The following is a 17,306-nucleotide window of genomic DNA, read 5'->3' as shown; positions in this document are numbered from 1 at the left end:
ACAGAATTTCGTGTTTCCTCCTCTAACTATAGAATACTGTATCACTACTGCAGCCTTCTTCTTTCTCCTTCCCTTCTGAGCCTCAGTGCCAGAGACCTGGCTGCTGACACCACCCCCCCCCCCCCCCCACCCATGTAGGTCATCCCCTCAACTGATTCAAAGTGGTATCTTATTATTGAGGGGAGTGGCTACAGGGCTACTCTGCACTGGTTGCCATTTCCTTTCCCTCTCCTGACAGTCACCCTGCAACTCATGGAGGACTACCTTCCTGTAGCTCCTATCTATCACCTCCTCAGTCTCGCATGGAAGGCCATTCAATCACTCGGCGTTCAAGTCGAGGTAGTAAATTGGAATAGACATTGGCTTTGTTGAAGAAGCTGAAGAGTGGTTGTAAATAGCTGCGTCTCTGACTGAGGGTCTGTGACCAGTGGTGTGCCGCAGGGATCGGTTCTGGGCCCGTTGTTGTTTGACATCTATATCAATGATCTGAATGATAATGTGGAAAACTGGATCATCAGTTTTGTGGATGACACCAAGCCTGGGGGTGTAGCAGACAACTTACAGTGTGATCTGGACCTGCTGGTGAAATGGGCTAAAACATGGCAGGTGGAATTTAATACAGACAAGTGTGAGGTGTAGCATTTGGAAGAACCAGCCAGGATAGGTCTTACACAGTGAATGTAAGGCGCTGAGGAGTGCAGTAGAACAGAGAGATCTGGGAATATTGATCCATAATTCCTTGAAAGTGGCATCACTGGTAGATAGGGCTATGAAGACAGCTTTTGGCACATTGGCCTTCATAGATCAAAGTACTATTATATTGAGATTGTATAATGTGCTGGTGAGGTCTAATTTGGAGTATTGTGTCCAGTTTTGGTTACCTACCTATAGGAAAGATGTAAAGATTGAAAGAGTGCTGAGAAAATTTACAAGGATGCTGTTGGGACTTGAGGACCTGTTATGGGGCAAAAGTTGAATAGGTTAGGACAATATTCCCTGGAGTGTAGAAGACTGAGGGGAGATTTGATAGAGGTATATAAAATTATGATGAGTATAGATAAGGTGAATGCAAGCAGGTTTTGTCCACTGAGGTTGGCTGAGACTAGAGGTTATGGGTCAAGGGTGAAATGTAAAAGGGTAAAGGGTAAAAGAGGAACATGGGGATCTTTCTCACTCAGAGGGTGGTGAGAGTATGGAATGAGCTGCCAGCACAAGTGGTGGATGTAGGGTCGATTTGAACATTTAAGTGAAATTTGGATAGGTGCATGGATGAGAGGGTTTGAAAGACTATGGTTCAGGTGCAGGTCGATGGGAATAGGCAGGTTAATGGTTCAGTACAGTTTACTTGGGTTGAAGGTCTAGTTTCAGTGCAGGAGTCTTCAATGACTCTACGACTCTAACCTTACCCTATAACTCAGGTCCTCAAGCCCTGGCAACATCCTCGTAAAATATCTCTACACTCTTTCAATCTTATTTTCCTGTACCAGAACTGCACATAATACTACAAGGTAGGTCTCTCCACCATCCTATACAACTTCAACATAACATCACAACTCCACTAATACTTTGATTTATGAAGGCCAGTGTGCCAACAGCTGTCTTTATGACAGTAGCTGTCTGCTATTTTGTTTCTATCGCCATTATGTGCACACCTCTAATTGCGTGCAAACTTCTTTGTACAGGCTTCAAGGAGAGTGCTTATGCGTACGCCATTGCAGCGGCAGGAGTGGTTCACGCCGTCTCAAACGCCTGCAGCCTGGGCAAGCTGAAGGCCTGTAGCTGCGATGACCAGCGCCGAGGGGACGAGGAGGCGTTCAGGCTCAAGCTGAACCGTCTGCAGCTGGAGGCCCTGAACCGGGGAAAGGGCATGGTGCACGGGGTGCTGGAGCCATTGCCGGGGGAACTGCCGGGGCCTCAGGATTCCTGGGAGTGGGGAGGCTGCAGCCCCGACGTGGAGTATGGGGAGAAATTCTCAAGGGACTTTTTGGATTCCCGTGAAACATATAAGGACATCCATTCCAGGATGCGGCTGCACAACAACAGGGTGGGAAGGCAGGTAAGGATCTGCATTTGTATACAGTCTCTCTCTCTCTCTCTCTCTCTCTCTCCCCCCCCACCCCCACACACCAGAGAGAACGAAGAAGGCAAACTATCAATTGGGACCTGAGGACAGAACATTAATATTGTCGCATGTACTGAGGTACAGTGAAAAGCCATCCATGTTGTCTCTCTTCCAAACAGATCATTGTACACATGCCATCCATACAGATGAGAAGTGTGCGGTCATGCACTTTGGTAGAAGGAATAAAGGTGGGAACAATGGGCAACAAATTCAGAAACTGGTGTTGCAAAGCGGCTTGGAAACCCTTGTGCTGGATTCCCTAAAGATTAACTTGCAGGTTGAGTCAATAGCAAAGAAGTCAAATGCAATGTCAGCATTCATTTTGAGCGGACTAGAATATGAAAGCAAGGGTGTAATGCTGAGGCATTGGTCAGACCACGTTTGGAGTATGGGTTTATGGGCAATTCAGAAATCTTTCGGCGGTTTCTCAGCAGCCCAGAGAGACAGAGGAGCCAACTCATAATCCGTGAATGAGGTTTAAATAACGAGCACTCATGGGCTTTTGGCATCTTCTGGCAGCCCAACAAAATAACAATTAATTAACAAGGGCAAATCAAAATGAGGCAGGGACAAGTGGAGCGGCCGTGGTGAGAGTGGGGAGGCTTCGGCTCATCAGGCTTCGGTAAGAAGAGACTTGGGCAAGGTACGTATTAGGTAGGTTTCTTTTTCATCATTCTTCAACTGTTAGTACATAGAGCAGTGAGGATGGCTCCAGGGGCTGTGCTGTGTTCGATATGTGAGGGGGGAATTCTGGGAAACCTCCACATGGGCATCAGGTGCACCACGACGTAGCTCCTCAGAGAGCACGTTCAGGAAATGGAGCTGCAGCTCAATGACCTTTGGCTGAAGCGGAAGGAAAACTGAGATGATAGATAGGAGCTACAGCGAGGTAGTCACCCCTAAGGTGGCTAACCACCAGGAGAGGAAGGGAAATGGACAGCCCATGCAGATACTCCTTTGGCCCTTCCCCTCAATGATATATAATTTTGGATGCTGTTGGGGGACCTGCCAGGGGAAGACACAGTGACAGAGCCTTTGACACTGATTCTGGCCCTAAGGCTTAGAAGGGAAATTAGGAGGACAGCATTAATGATAGGGGGTTCCATATTTAGGGGGAGTAGACATTAAATTTTGTGGACGAGATAGAGACACCCAGATGGTATTTTGCCTCCCAGCAGCTACTGTCAGGGTTGCCTTGGATCAGGTCCACAGCATTCTAAAGGGGAAGGGAGAACAGCCAGAAGTCTTGGTATATATTGCAGCCAATGACAGGTAGGAAAAGGGAGGAGGTCCTGAAGAGCAAATTTAGGGAGCTGGGAAGAAAGCTGAAAAGCAGGACCTCCAGGGTAGTAATCTCTGGATTGCAGCCTGTGCTACATGCCAGTGAGGGTAACAGTAGGAAGATTTGGCAGATTTGGCTGAGGCACTGGAACAGAGGGCAGGGTTTCAGATTTCTGGATCATTAGGATCTCTTCTGTACAAAAGGGATGGGTTACACCTGAACCCGAGGGGGACCGATATCCTTGAGGCGGGTTTGCTCTAACTGTTGGGAGAGTTTCAACTCATTTAGCAGGGGGATTAAAAACAGAGTACTAGGACTAAGCAGGGGGCCGTCAGTATACAAGCAACAGCAGTGAAAAATGAAACCAAATCCTTAGAAAGAAGTGGCATAGGTTTGGAAGATGTAGAAACATTGTGGGTAGAGTCAAAAAATTGCGAGAGTAAAAAGACCCTGATGTGTGTTATATACAGGTCTCCAAACAGTATCCTGGATGAGGGCTACTAATTACAACGGGAGATAGAAAATGCATGTCAAAAGAGCAATGTTACAATAGTCTGAGCGAATTCAGTATGCAAGTAGATTGGGAAAATCAGGTTGGTGCTGAATTTCAATCCCAAGAGGAATGCCTACAAGATGGCTTTTTAGAGCAGTTCGTGGTTGAGCCCACTAGGGGATCAGCTATTCTGGATTGTGAGTTTTGTAATGAACTGGATTTGATCAGGGAGCTAAAGGAAAAGGAGCCTTTTGGCGGCAGTGATCATAATATGATAGAGTCCAATGTATCAGCATTACGGTGGAGTAAGGGGAATTACAGAGGTGTGAGCGGAGCTGGCCAAGGTTGACTGGAAATGGACACTAGCAGGAATGACAGTAGAGCAGCAATGGCTGGAGTTCTGGGAGTATTTCAGAAGACCCAGTACAGATACACCCCAAAGAAGAAGAGGTATTCTAAAGGCTGACAAGGGAAATTAAAGCCAACATAAAAGCAAAAGAGAGGGCATATAATAGAGCAAAAATTAGTGAGAAGTTAGTGGATTGGGAAGCTTTTAAAAAAACAACAGAAATAACTTTAAAAAGCCATAAGAACAAGATGGAATATTAAGGTAAACTAGCCAGTAATATCAAAGAGGATACCAAAAGTTTTTTCACATATATAAAGATTAAAAGAGAGGCAAGAGTAAATATCAGAAAGCCAGAAATGACACGGGATAGGTAATAATGGGGGACAAGGAAATGGCGGCTGAACTGAATAAGTATTTTTCATCAAGTCTTCACTGTGGATGACACTCACGGTAGGCAGTACATTCTAAAGTGTCAGGGGGCAGAAGTGAGTGCAGTTGCTATTGCTGGGGAGAAAGTGGTAGAGAAGGTGAAAGGTCTGAAGGTAAATAAGTCACCAGGACTAGATGGACTACACCAGAGGGTTCCGAAAGAGGTGGCTGAAGAGATTGTGGAGGCATTAGTAATGATCTTTCAAGAATCATTAGATTCTGAAATGATTCTGGAGGACTGGAAAATTGCAAATATCACTCCAGTCTTAAAGAAGGAAAGGAGGAAGATGAAAGGAAATTAATTATAGACCTGTTAGTCCAACCTCAGTAGCTGGGAAGATGTTGGAATAGGTTGTTGAAAAGGGTTTTTGGGGGTACTTGGGGGCACATGGTAAAACAGGCCAAATTCAGCATGGTTTTCTCAAGGGAAGATCTTGCCTGACAAATCTGTTGGAATTCTTTGCAGAAATAACAAGCAGGATAGACAAAGGAGAATGGGTGGATGCTGTGTACTTGGATTTTCAGAAGGCCTTTGACAAGGAGCTGCACATGAGGATGCTTGAGAAGTTAAGAGCCCATGGTACTACAAGAAAGATACCAGCAAAGATAGAGCATTGACTGATTGGCAGGAGGCAAAAAATGGGAATAACTGTAACATTTTCTGATTGGGTTCTTGTGACTAGTGGTGTTCGACAGGGGTCTATGTTGGGATTGCTTCTTTTTACATATTCTGTTAATGATTTGAATATGGAATTGATGGCTTTGTAGCCAAGTTTGAGGATGATACGAAGATAGGTGGAGGGGCAGGTAGTGCTGAGGAAGTAGAGAGGCTACAGAGGACTTAGACAGATTAAGAGAATTTGGCAGACAGAATACAGTATTGGGAGTCTGTTCACTTGTGAGTCTGTTGGGGTCATCTATTGCATCCGGTGCTCCTGGTGCGACCTCCTCTACATCGGCGAGACCCGACGCAGATTGGGGGACCGCTTCGGTGAGCAGCTTCGTCCGCCACACAGACAGTATCTCCCGGTTGCCACCCACTTCAACTCTGCTTCACATTCCCATTCAGATATGTCCATACATGGCCTCCTCTACTGTCATGATGAGGCCAAACTCAGGTTGGAGGAGCAACACCTCATATACCGTCTGGGTAGCCTCCAGCCCCTTGGTATGAACATCGAATTCTCCAACTTCCGGTCATTCCATCCCTCTCCCTTCCCCCATCCCACTTTCACTCTGCCTCCTCTTCCAGCTGCCTATCACCTCTCATGACTCTGCCTTCTTCTACTACCCATAGTGCTTTCCCCTTTCATTCCTTCTTCACCTCTCCTGCCTATCCCCTCCCTGCTTCCCCTCCCCCACCCCTTGATCTTTCCTCTGATTGGTTTTTCACCTGGCACCTTCCACTCTCCTCCCCACCTTCTTTATGGGGTCCCTGCCCCCTCCTTCTTCAGTCCTGACGAAGGGTCTCGGCCCAAAACATTGACTGCTCATTTCAACGGATGCTGCCCGACCTGCTGAGTTCATCCAGCTTTTGTATGTGTTGATACAGTGTTGGGAAGAGTATGACTGTGCACTTTGATAGAAGGAACAAAAGCATAGACTATTTTCTAAATGGACAGAAAATTCAAAAATCCAAGGTGCAAAGGGACTTGAGAGTTATCCTGCAGGGTAATTTGCAGGTTAACTTGGGTGGGTGGTGATGGAGGCAAATGCAATGTTAGCATTATTTTCGAGAGCATTAGAATACAGAAACAAGGATGTAATGTTGAGACTTTATAAAGCACTCGTGAGGCCTCACTAGGAGTGCGTGATCAGTTTTGGGCCCCTTATCTACGAAACAGTGTACAGACATCGGAGAGGGTTCAAAGGAGGTTCACAAAAGTGATTCTGGGAATGAAAGGAATATCAGATGAGGAGCTTTTGAAGTGTCTGTGCCTGTACTCCCTGGAATTCAGAAGAATGAAGGGGATCTCGTTGAAACCTATAGAATGTTGAAAGGGCTAGTTTCGCTGGATGTGAAGAGGATGCTTCCTGTACTGGGGAATCTAGGTCCAGAGGGCACAATCTCAGAAACCAGGGATGTCCATTTAGAACAAAGATGAGGAGAAATTTTGTTAGCTAAAGGGAGGTGAATCTGTGGATTTCAATACCACAGGCAGCTGTGGAGGCCAGGTCATTGGGTGTATTTAAGGCAGAGGTTGATAGATTCTTGGTAAGTCAGGGCGTGAAAGGCAACATGGAGAAGGTAGGAGAATGGGGTTTAGAGGGAAGGTGGATCAGCCATGACCAAATGGTGGAGAAGACTCAATGGACTGAATGGTCTAAATCTGCACATATGTCTTATAGTCTAAGAAGGTGTTCCTAAAACTTTGAGTGTGTGTCTTTCCTCCCTGATGGTGCCTTCTTAAGACCCTGCCTATTGAAGATGTCCTTGATGGTGGGAGGTTGGTGCCCATGAAGGAACTGGCTGAGTTTTACACCCCTCTGCAGCTTTTTCCAGTCCTGTTCATTGGCGTCTCCATCCAGACAATAATACAACTAGTTAGAATGCTCTCCATCTGTAGAAGTTTGCTAGAGTCTTTAGTGACATCGCAGATTGCCACAAACTTCCAATGAACTGTAGGCACTGGCATGCATCAATGTTTCACCACCTTGCAGTAAGACTGTCATTATAAATCAAGCTGCAGTACTGACTGGGCAAGTTGACGACTTCTCAGGCTTTCTCCTGATTCTGTCGAGTTCTGGTGTTGTTACTTAGGCCAGGACCTTAAATGGCAAAGGCAGGAGAATGGGGTTTAGAGGGAAAATGGATTGGCCATGACCAAATGGTGTCTGTCTCTCTGCTGCCTGATCTACCAGAAGCCAGAAGGAACCTTAACACCTTCCTCAGTAATAGATTCAGTACCAGGTTTTTTGACTGCATGGCACAGTAGCGTAGTGGTTAGTATAACACTTTTCTGTGGTTCAATTCCCGCAGCTGCCTGTAAAGAGTCATACATAACTCCCCATAACTGCTTTGGTTTCCTCCAGGTGCTCTGGTTTCCTCCCATATCCGAAAGACATACATGTTAGAGTTAGTAAGTAGTTGGCACTGGAAGCATGGTCTCATTTGTGGGCTGCCCCTGGTGCTCTGTGTCAAATGATTCACTTCACTGTATGTTCCGATGTACATGTGACAAATAAAGAAAATTGCCGTCTTTATTTTTAACTGGATCCTTTCCCTGCCAGAGTCACTCAAAACTGCTGTGTCATCATGGCACAACCCTTGAGTGCCTATGTGACATGTGGTGAAATAGTTGTTGTTGTCTAGATTGGTGCAGAGAACAGAAAAACTGCACAACTTCCCATGTCTGTAAAAAATATTTTTTAATTTAACGCACATTTATATGTAACTCCTTCACCAATTCATTCCCTGTGGAAAAAATTAAAAAAAACATAGGGCAACAAGCCGCCAACCATCAGGCCAAAGGCTGAGAAACCACTTGGGCAGAACCACAACACATAAACTCAAGAGATTCTGCAGATGCTGGAAATCCAGAGAATCCACACAGAATTCTGGAGGAACTCAGCGGATTAGGGCTGATGCTTCGGGCCAAGAGTCCTGATGAAGGGTCTCAGGCTTAAATATCTACTACTTACTTCTTTCCATAGATGCTGCCTAAACAGCTGAGTTCCTCCAGCACTTTGTGTGCGCTACTAGAAATGATTGAGCTGTGTGTCTGTGGTTTTCTGCCCTGCTCTAAGAACAGAGACATTACAGGAACTGTTCATGGGCTGTTTAGGCCCTCGAGCTGCTCTCTCCTTCAATTACACTCCATCTGATTTCAATCACTTATCTTTCTTTGCTTCGTATCCCTTGGTACCTTCATCAAACAAAAAAAAAAGATCAATCTCAGTGCGAAATCCCCAATTGTACTCAAATGCTTGGACGTTTTGTGGAAGTTCTCCTCTAAACTATGAGTAAGACAGAATTTTTTCCTGATTTTACTTCAGAGTAGCCTCTCTCTAATTTTAAGCTGTTAACACAATGTTTCTTGATGCTCAGGCAGAGGGAACACCTTCTCTATATCTACCACATTAAGCAATTTCAACATGTTGCACTGCTTATACACCAGGCAATCTTCAGAGTGGAATTCAAGCTTCAGCAGGGCTCACAGTTTAGGGTTTTAAGTGCCAGTGACTGCTCCATCCCATCCAATGAAACATTTTGTACACCAGATCTAGTCTCCAGAATTGAACACATCAGATCCAGTCTGAGCAAGACTCAACATCATTCAAAACATCAGTTTGCATTCAAGGTACCTTGACACTAATATGCAAACTTTATAAAAACAAAGGTTGCACATCGCATATTGCATGGAGCTTGCCCATATCGAGATGGCACAATACCGTTATGCTCTACAGTGGCAGCTCTAAGCTCAGGGTACAATTCCTGCCACTATCCATAAGGAGTTAGTACATTCTCCCCACGTCCAGGTGTTCCGATATCCTCTCACATTCCAAAGACAAAGGGTTAGGGTTAGTGAGTTGTGGGCATGCCGCAGAAGCCTGATGTCACTTGCCCCCAGAACACTCTCGATGCAAGTGACACATTTTGTCGTATGTGCCAATCTTTATCATGATTAATAAAAAACAATTGCAATTGTTTCTGAAGAGACAAGGGACTGTGGATGCTGGCACCTGGAGTAACAAACAATCTGCTGGAAGAACTTGGTGTGTTGAACAACATCTGTGGGGAGTGGGGAGTGGGGGGGGGGGGGACCTGAAACATCCTTTCCCTCCACTGATACAACTCCACCCACTGAGGTCCTGCAACTGTTGAACTTAGTGTGAGGACATTTTTATAATAACGACAAAATAAAGTGCAGCGTTTTCCCGGTAACACAGATTAGTCTGGATTAGAATTTATCACCCATGGATTTGATCAGCATTTGAAAGGAGTGAATGTGGAATCTCCATCCAGATCAGATTGTCCCAGCCTCAGTTAGGCCTGTCACCTGCTTCCTCCCCTTCTGAATTTCTCTTCTATTTTATTTTTTTGTAAGTTTTCTGCCATCGACCTTGATCCCACCCTTTGGTTCTCACGCTGCCCGGCCCTGCTAAAAGCACTAATTAGTTGGTGTCTGCTGTTCGGTAACAGATGTTGAGTGTGCAAACCATTAGGAACTTCAAACAGACGGGAAGCAGAAAAATGCTCTGCCCTTCCTTCCCATCCCCAACTCATGGACTGCTTCTCAGGGCTGTAAAACAACATATATACACACACACACTCACGCACACACACACACACATACACACACACACACACACACACACACACACACACACACACACACACACACACACACACTCTCACACACACACACACACACATACACATACACACACACACACACACACTCACACACACACACACACACACACACACATACACACACACACACTCACACACACACACATACACACACACACACACTCGCACACTCACACATCCACAACTCACACAACTTGCACGCATGTGCACGCATTCATGCACACACATACACATCACAGATACACGCACATGTACTCACACACACAAACAGGTACATGCACAAACATATACACACAGTTATAGTACACAAACGTGCAAATGCGCACATAAACACATGCATCTACATATATACACATTCAAACACACACAGACAAACTGAGATGCGTGTACTCATACATACACAGGAGGAAGAACAAATGCACACGGATGTTCTCTGTACTCAAGCTTGCTGTCATTTCTACAGGCTCAATGCCTGCCAACTTCGCTGCTCCCGAGGGTGTTCTTCTGTTGCACTGCTAACCTGTCCCCAGTGCCGTGTCTGAGGGCTTCTTGTGTTTCTGGAATCAACAGAATGTCTATAAGGAAGGGAAGGAACAGAGACACAGGTCCAGGAAAACCTCAACACTGTAGTAACAGGTACACCAGGCAGAGTCTCAGAGAACATAGAAAGTTACAGCACTGGATAAGTCCTTTGGTCCATAAGTTGTACTGACCCTTCAATCTACTCTAAGATCAATCTCACTTTCCCTCCTACATTGACCCCCCTTTTTCTATCATCCACATGCCTGTCTAAGAGTCTTTTAAATGTCTCTAATGTATCTGCCTATTCCACCACCCCAACAGTGTGTTCCACCCACCCACCACTCCGGGTACAAAAGCTAACTCTGACATCCCCTCATGCTTGCTTCCAATTACCTTAAAATTATGCCCCCTCATTTCTGCCCTGGAAAAATTCTCAGGCTATTCATTCTATCTTCTTTTTATTATTTTGTACACCTCTATCAAGTCACCTCTCATCATCCTTCTCTGCAAAGTGAAAAGCCCTGCTCACTCAACCTTTCTTTATAAGACATGCTCTCTAATCCTGGCAGCCTCCTGATAAATCTCCTCCGCATGCTCTCTGAACCTTTCACATCCTTCCCATAATGAAAAGACCAGAACTGAACAAAATAATCCAAGTGTGATCTAACCAGAACTTTATAGAGCTGCAGCGTTGCCTTAATCCATCAACATGTCATACGCCTTCTTAAACATCCAGTCAACTTAGAGGGCTCCATGGAGGTGAACCTCAAGATCCCTCCATTCCTCCACACTGCAAAAAATTCTGCCACTGACCCTGTATTCTGCCTTCTAGTTTGAACTTCAGACCATAAGACATGGGAGCAGAATTGAAGTTCCGAGGTGAATCAAGAGCAGTGCAAGTGAACTCGGTCACTTTGTCTACACATGGAATGAGTGGATATCTCCCAAATGATTGCAATGAAGGGGGCAATCTGTAAGTGTAGGAAGGTGATATAGTTGCTGGCTGAGGGCTTGGGGAGGTATGAGATGTGGCTGAGTTTACCGGCAGAGGGCAAGATATCTAACGTAGATACACAAGAGACAGAGATTGCAGATGCTGGAATCTGGAACAATAGATCAAACATGATTGAACATTTTCACCCAGAACCTTCAGAAATTGTTCAGTTACAAGCTCGGCAAGAACATTGGTAAAGTCTGCCTCCTAACCCCAGAGGAAATATTTGGTGAATGTGTAGTCAATTTAAAGATGCTGATTTAAAGAGTTAGCTTCTACATCTCTTAGATTCGGTGTCGGGAGGTCATTCTGTGCATGTTGTGATGAATGTGAATTCACGAAAACCCTTGAAGATGTTGGAACTGATATTTAAAGGGGTGGCGCGCTGGTGTAGTGGCCAGGGTAATGCTTTAGTGCTGGCAACTTGGATTCAACTCCCACCGCCGTCTGTACGTAGTTTGTATGTACTCCCTGTGGATTTCCTCTGATTTCCTCCCACAGTCCAAATGACACAGGGGTTAGTAAGTTGTGTGCATGCTCTGCTTGTGCCAGAAGTGTGGCCCCAAAAACTTCCTTGGACTGTGCTGGTCATTGATGGAAGCAATGCATTTTACTGTGTTTTGATGTATCAATGTATATGTAACAAATGAAGGTAAACTTTATCTCTATAAAAGTGTGTGCAAAAGTACTAATAGTATGGGACTGAAAATGCCAAACATTTTTGCTCTGCATGCATTATCAGACTAGATTCACCAGCCTCATCTTCAACAGAGAGCACATGGTACGTGAGAGCATAAGAAAAGAAGAAAAGGAGTAGGCAGTTTGGCCCATCTAGCCTGTTCTGGCAATCTTTAAGATCATAAACATTCATTTTCATCACCACTATCTTTTTGCATTAAGCCAATATCCATTGAATTTCTTCGTATTTAAACAGGTTAGCACAGAAAAAATTATGACTATGGTTTAGTATACAAATAGACATTGTGCAGATATGAATTAATCTTTTTCCATCCATTTATAGTTGTTGAAATGAGTTACTTAGAACTATAGAACCATAGAACATTACAGCACAGAAACAGGCCTTTTGGCCCTTCTTGGCTGTGCCGAAACATTTTTCTGCCTAGTCCCACTGACCTGCACCTGGACCATATCCCTCCAAACCCCTCTCATCCATAAACCTGTACAAGTTTTTCTTAAATGTTAAAAGTGAGCCCACATTTGCCAATTCATCTGGCAGCTCATTCCACACTCCCACCACTCTCTGTGTGAAGAAGCACCCCCATGTTCCCTTTAAACTTTTCCCATTTCACCCTTAACCCATGTCCTCTGGTTTTTTTCTCCCCTGGCCTCAGTGGAAACAGCCTGCTTGCATTCACTCTATCTATACCCATCATCATTTTATATACCTCTATCAAGTCTCCCCTCATTCTTCTATGCTCCAGGGAATAAAGTCCTAACCTATTCAACCTTTCTCTGTAACTCAGTTTCTCAAGTCACGGCAACATCCTTGTAAACCTTCTCTGCACTCTTTCAACCTTATTAATATCCTTCCTGTAATTCGGTGACCAAAACTGCACACAATACTCCAAATTCGGCCTCACCAATGCCTTATACAACCTCACCATAACATTCCAACTCTTATACTCAATACTTTGATTTATAAAGGCCAATGTACCAAAAGCTCTCTTTACTACCCTATCTACCTGTGACACCACTTTTAGGAAATTTTGTATCTGTATTCCTATAATTTCCCAGATTACTTTTAGAGCCTTTTTTAAACAACAGAACAACATGAGCTATACTCCAATCCTCTGGCACCTCACCTGTAGATACCGACATTTTAAATAAGGGCCTCTGCAATTTCAACACTAGTCTCCTTCAAGGTCCGAGGGAATACTCTGTCAGGTCCTGGGGATTTATCTACTCTGATTTGCCTCAAGATAGCAAGCACCTCCTCCTCTTCAATCTGTATAGGTTCCATGACCTCACTACTTGTTTGCCTTATTTCTATTGACTCCATGCCAGTTTCCTTAGTAAATACAGACGCAAAAAACCATTTAAGATCTCCCCCGTTTCTTTCAGTTCCATACATAGCCGACCACTCTGATCTTCAAGAGGACCAATTTTATCCCTTACTATCCTTTTGCTCTTAGTATACCTCTAGAAGCTCTTTGTATTATCCTTCATCTTGACTGCCAAAGCCTCCTCATGTCTTCTTTTAGCCCTCCTGATTTCTTTCTTAAGCAATTTTTTTGCACTTTTTATACTCCTTATTTGCTCCATTTCCTATACATGTCATACATCTCTCTCTTCTTCTTCATCAGAGTTCCAAAATCCCTAGAGAAACAAGGTTCCTTATTCTTATTCACCTTACCTTTAATCCTGACAGGAACATACAAACTCTGCACTCACAAAATTTCTCCTTTGAAGGCCTCCCACTTACCAATGAATCACAATGTTCTCTTTCCCCTACCTTTGCTGTGACCATGCAAAAAAAATTATGCTTGAAGTAATGTCTACATTTCTAGACAAGATCCACGTTCCAAAGCCATTTCCAATTTCTGGGGAATTTTGCAGATGATAATGTACACAACAATAAGACGAACTACCTATTACCAATGATTGATACCCTCACTGAAATTATTTCTGGAACGCTTTCAAGGTGATAATGGCGAGAATTGCTTCAGATGACACGTTAATGTTTTTTAGAAAGTATTATAATAGGCTGCAAACCAGGTTGTGTAACATGACCCACATTTAACAAAAACAACCTCCAATGGTTATGACAGACTGAGTATCAGTGGAACTTTGATATGATTCACAGTTGACATAGAGTCTATAAAACATAGGACAACACAACACAGTACAGGCCCTCCAGCCTGTGATGCAGAGCCACGCTTTCCGGCACCAACATAGCATACTGACAACTTGGCAAAACAACACTAAACACAACAAGTAACTAAACTGTCACCTTCCAGTCTTGCTCCTAACCAGACTGACTGCGATCACTCTGTCAAAAATTCCAAGATCCAGCTACAGAGAGGGATGTTGAGACAGAACGAGGGCAGTTTACCTACCGGCTTCTGAGGGGTGAGGTATTATAGTCCAAGCTGATGTCAATAAAGAGCATCCTGGTGTGAAAGGCACCATTTTCCAGGTGGGATGGGAGGGAATTCTGGACCTTCAGTATAGACCCCCGCACTGGTTAATGATGGGACCCTGAAGCATGAACGCTGAGAGTTCTGTCTGACCTCCCTCGTGCTCTGAGTGTGCTGTCTGACCTCCCTCGTGCTCTGAGAGTTCTGTCTGACCTCCCTCGTGCTCTGAGAGTGCTGTCTGACCTCCCTCGTGCTCTGAGAGTGCACTCTGAACTCCCTCGTGCTCTGAGAGTGCTGTCTGACCTCCCTCGTGCTCTGAGTGTGCTGTCTGACCTCCCTCGTGCTCTGAGAGTGCTGTCTGACCTCCCTCGTGCACGGAGTGTGCTGTCTGACCTCCCTCGTGCTCTGAGAGTGCTGTCTGACCTCCCTTGTGCTCTGAGAGTGCTGTCTGAACTCCCTCGTGCTCTGAGAGTGCTGTCTGACCTCCCTCATGCTCTGAGTGTGCTGTCTGACCTCTCTCGTGCTCTGAGAGTGCTGCCTGACCTCCCTCGTGCTCTGAGAGTGCTGTCTGACCTCCCTTGTGCTCTGAGAGTGCTGTCTGAACTCCCTCGTGCTCTGAGAGTGCTGTCTGACCTCCCTCATGCTCTGAGTGTGCTGTCTGACCTCCCTCGTGCTCTGAGAGTGCTCTCTGACCTCCCTCATGCTCTGAGAGTGCTGTCTGACCTCCCTCGTGCTCTGAGTGTGCTGTCTGACCTCCCTCGTGCTCTGAGAGTGCTGTCTGACCTCCCTTGTGCTCTGAGAGTTCTGTCTGACCTCCCTCGTGCTCTGAGAGTGCTGTCTGACCTCCCTCATGCTCTGAGAGTGCTGTCTGACCTCCCTCGTGCTCTGAGTGTGCTGTCTGACCTCCCTCGTGCTCTGAGAGTGCTGTCTGACCTCCCTCGTGCTCTGAGAGTGCTGTCTGACCTCCCTCGTGCTCTGAGAGTGCTGTCTGACCTCCCTCGTGCTCTGAGAGTGCTGTCTCACCACCCTCGTGCTCTGAGAGTTCTGTCTGATGTCCCTCATGCTCTGAGAGTGCTGTCTGACCTCCCTCATGCTCTGAGAGTGCTCTCTGGCCTCCCTCGTGCTCTGAGAGTGCTGTCTGACCTCCCTCGTGCTCTGAGAGTGCTGTCTCACCTCCCTCGTGCTCTGAGAGTGCTCTCTGACCTCCCTCGTGCTCTGAGAGTGCTGTCTGACCTCCCTCGTGCTCTGAGTGTGCTGTCTCACCTCCCTCGTGCTCTGAGTGTGCTGTCTGACCTCCCTCGTGCTCTGAGAGTGCTGTCTGACATCCCTCGTGCTCTGAGAGTGCTGTCTGACCTCCCTCGTGCTCTGAGAGTTCTGTCTGACCTCCTTCGTGCTCTGAGAGTGCTGTCTGACCTCCCTCGTGCTCTGAGAGTGCTGTCTGACCTCCCTCGTGCTCTGAGAGTGCTGTCTGACCTCCCTCGTGCTCTGAGAGTGCTGTCTGACCTCCCTCGTGCTCTGAGAGTGCTGTCTGACCTCCCTCGTGCTCTGAGAGTGCTGTCTGACCTCCCTCATCATCTGAGAGTGCTGTCTGACCTCCCTCGTGCTCTGAGAGTGCTGTCTGACCTCCCTCGTGCTCTGAGAGTGCTGTCTGACCTCCCTCGTGCTCTGAGAGTGCTGTCTGACCTCCCTCGTGCTCTGAGAGTGCTGTCTGACCTCCCTCGTGCTCTGAGAGTGCTGTCTGACCTCCCTCATGCCCTGAGAGTGCTGTCTGACCTCCCTCGTGCTCTGAGTGTGCTGTCTGACCTCCCTCGTGCTCTGAGAGTTCTGTCTGACCTCCCTCGTGCTCCGAGTGTGCTGTCTGACCTCCCTCGTGCTCTGAGAGTGCTGTCTGACCTCCCTCGTGCTCTGAGAGTGCTGTCTGACCTCCCTTGTGCTCTGAGAGTTCTGTCTGACCTCCCTCGTGCTCTGAGAGTGCTCTCTGACCTCCCTCGTGCTCTGAGAGTGCTGTCTGACCTCCCTCGTGCTCTGAGAGTGCTGTCTGACCTCCCTCGTGCTCTGAGAGTGCTGTCTCACCACCCTCGTGCTCTGAGAGTTCGGTCTGATGTCCCTCGTGCTCTGAGAGTGCTGTCTGACCTCCCTCATGCTCTGAGAGTGCTCTCTGACCTCCCTCGTGCTCTGAGAGTGCTGTCTGACCTCCCTCGTGCTCTGAGAGTGCTTTCTCACCTCCCTCGTGCTCTGAGAGTGCTCTCTGACCTCCCTCGTGCTCTGAGAGTGCTGTCTGACCTCCCTCGTGCTCTGAGTGTGCTGTCACACCTCCCTCGTGCTCTGAGTGTGCTGTCTGACCTCCCTCGTGCTCTGAGAGTGCTGTCTGACATCCCTCATGCTCTGAGAGTGCTGTCTGACCTCCCTCATCGTCTGAGTGCTGTCTGACCTCCCTCGTGCTCTGAGAGTGCTGTCTGACCTCCCTCGTGCTCTGAGTGTGCTGTCTGATCTCCCTCATCGTCTGAGTGCTGTCTGACCTCCCTCATGCTCTGAGAGTGCTGTCTGACCTCCCTCGTGCTCTGAGAGTGCTCTCTGACCTCCCTCGTGCTCTGAGAGTGCTGTCTGACCTCCCTCGTGCTCTGAGAGTGCTCTCTGACCTCCCTCGTGCTCTGAGAGTGCTGTCTGACCTCCCTCGCACTCTGAGTGCTGTCTCACCTC

General features: G+C 46.6%; 1 protein-coding gene across 1 annotated transcript in view; it reads left to right on the top strand.

The window, feature by feature from the left end:
* wnt10a (wingless-type MMTV integration site family, member 10a) overlaps positions 1-17,306 on the top strand; it is a 202,239-nt gene that overhangs the window by 84,060 nt on the left and 100,873 nt on the right. The window contains exon 3 of the mRNA XM_073046174.1: positions 1,683-2,056. Coding sequence (XP_072902275.1) covers positions 1,683-2,056 — 374 coding nt within the window. The remainder of the gene's footprint in view (positions 1-1,682; positions 2,057-17,306) is intronic.

This window comes from Hemitrygon akajei, chromosome 5 (genome assembly GCF_048418815.1).
Source record: "Hemitrygon akajei chromosome 5, sHemAka1.3, whole genome shotgun sequence".
NCBI lineage: Eukaryota > Metazoa > Chordata > Chondrichthyes > Myliobatiformes > Dasyatidae > Hemitrygon > Hemitrygon akajei.
Note: the sequence above shows the minus strand (reverse complement) of the source record. Positions and strands in the feature narration are given on the sequence as shown.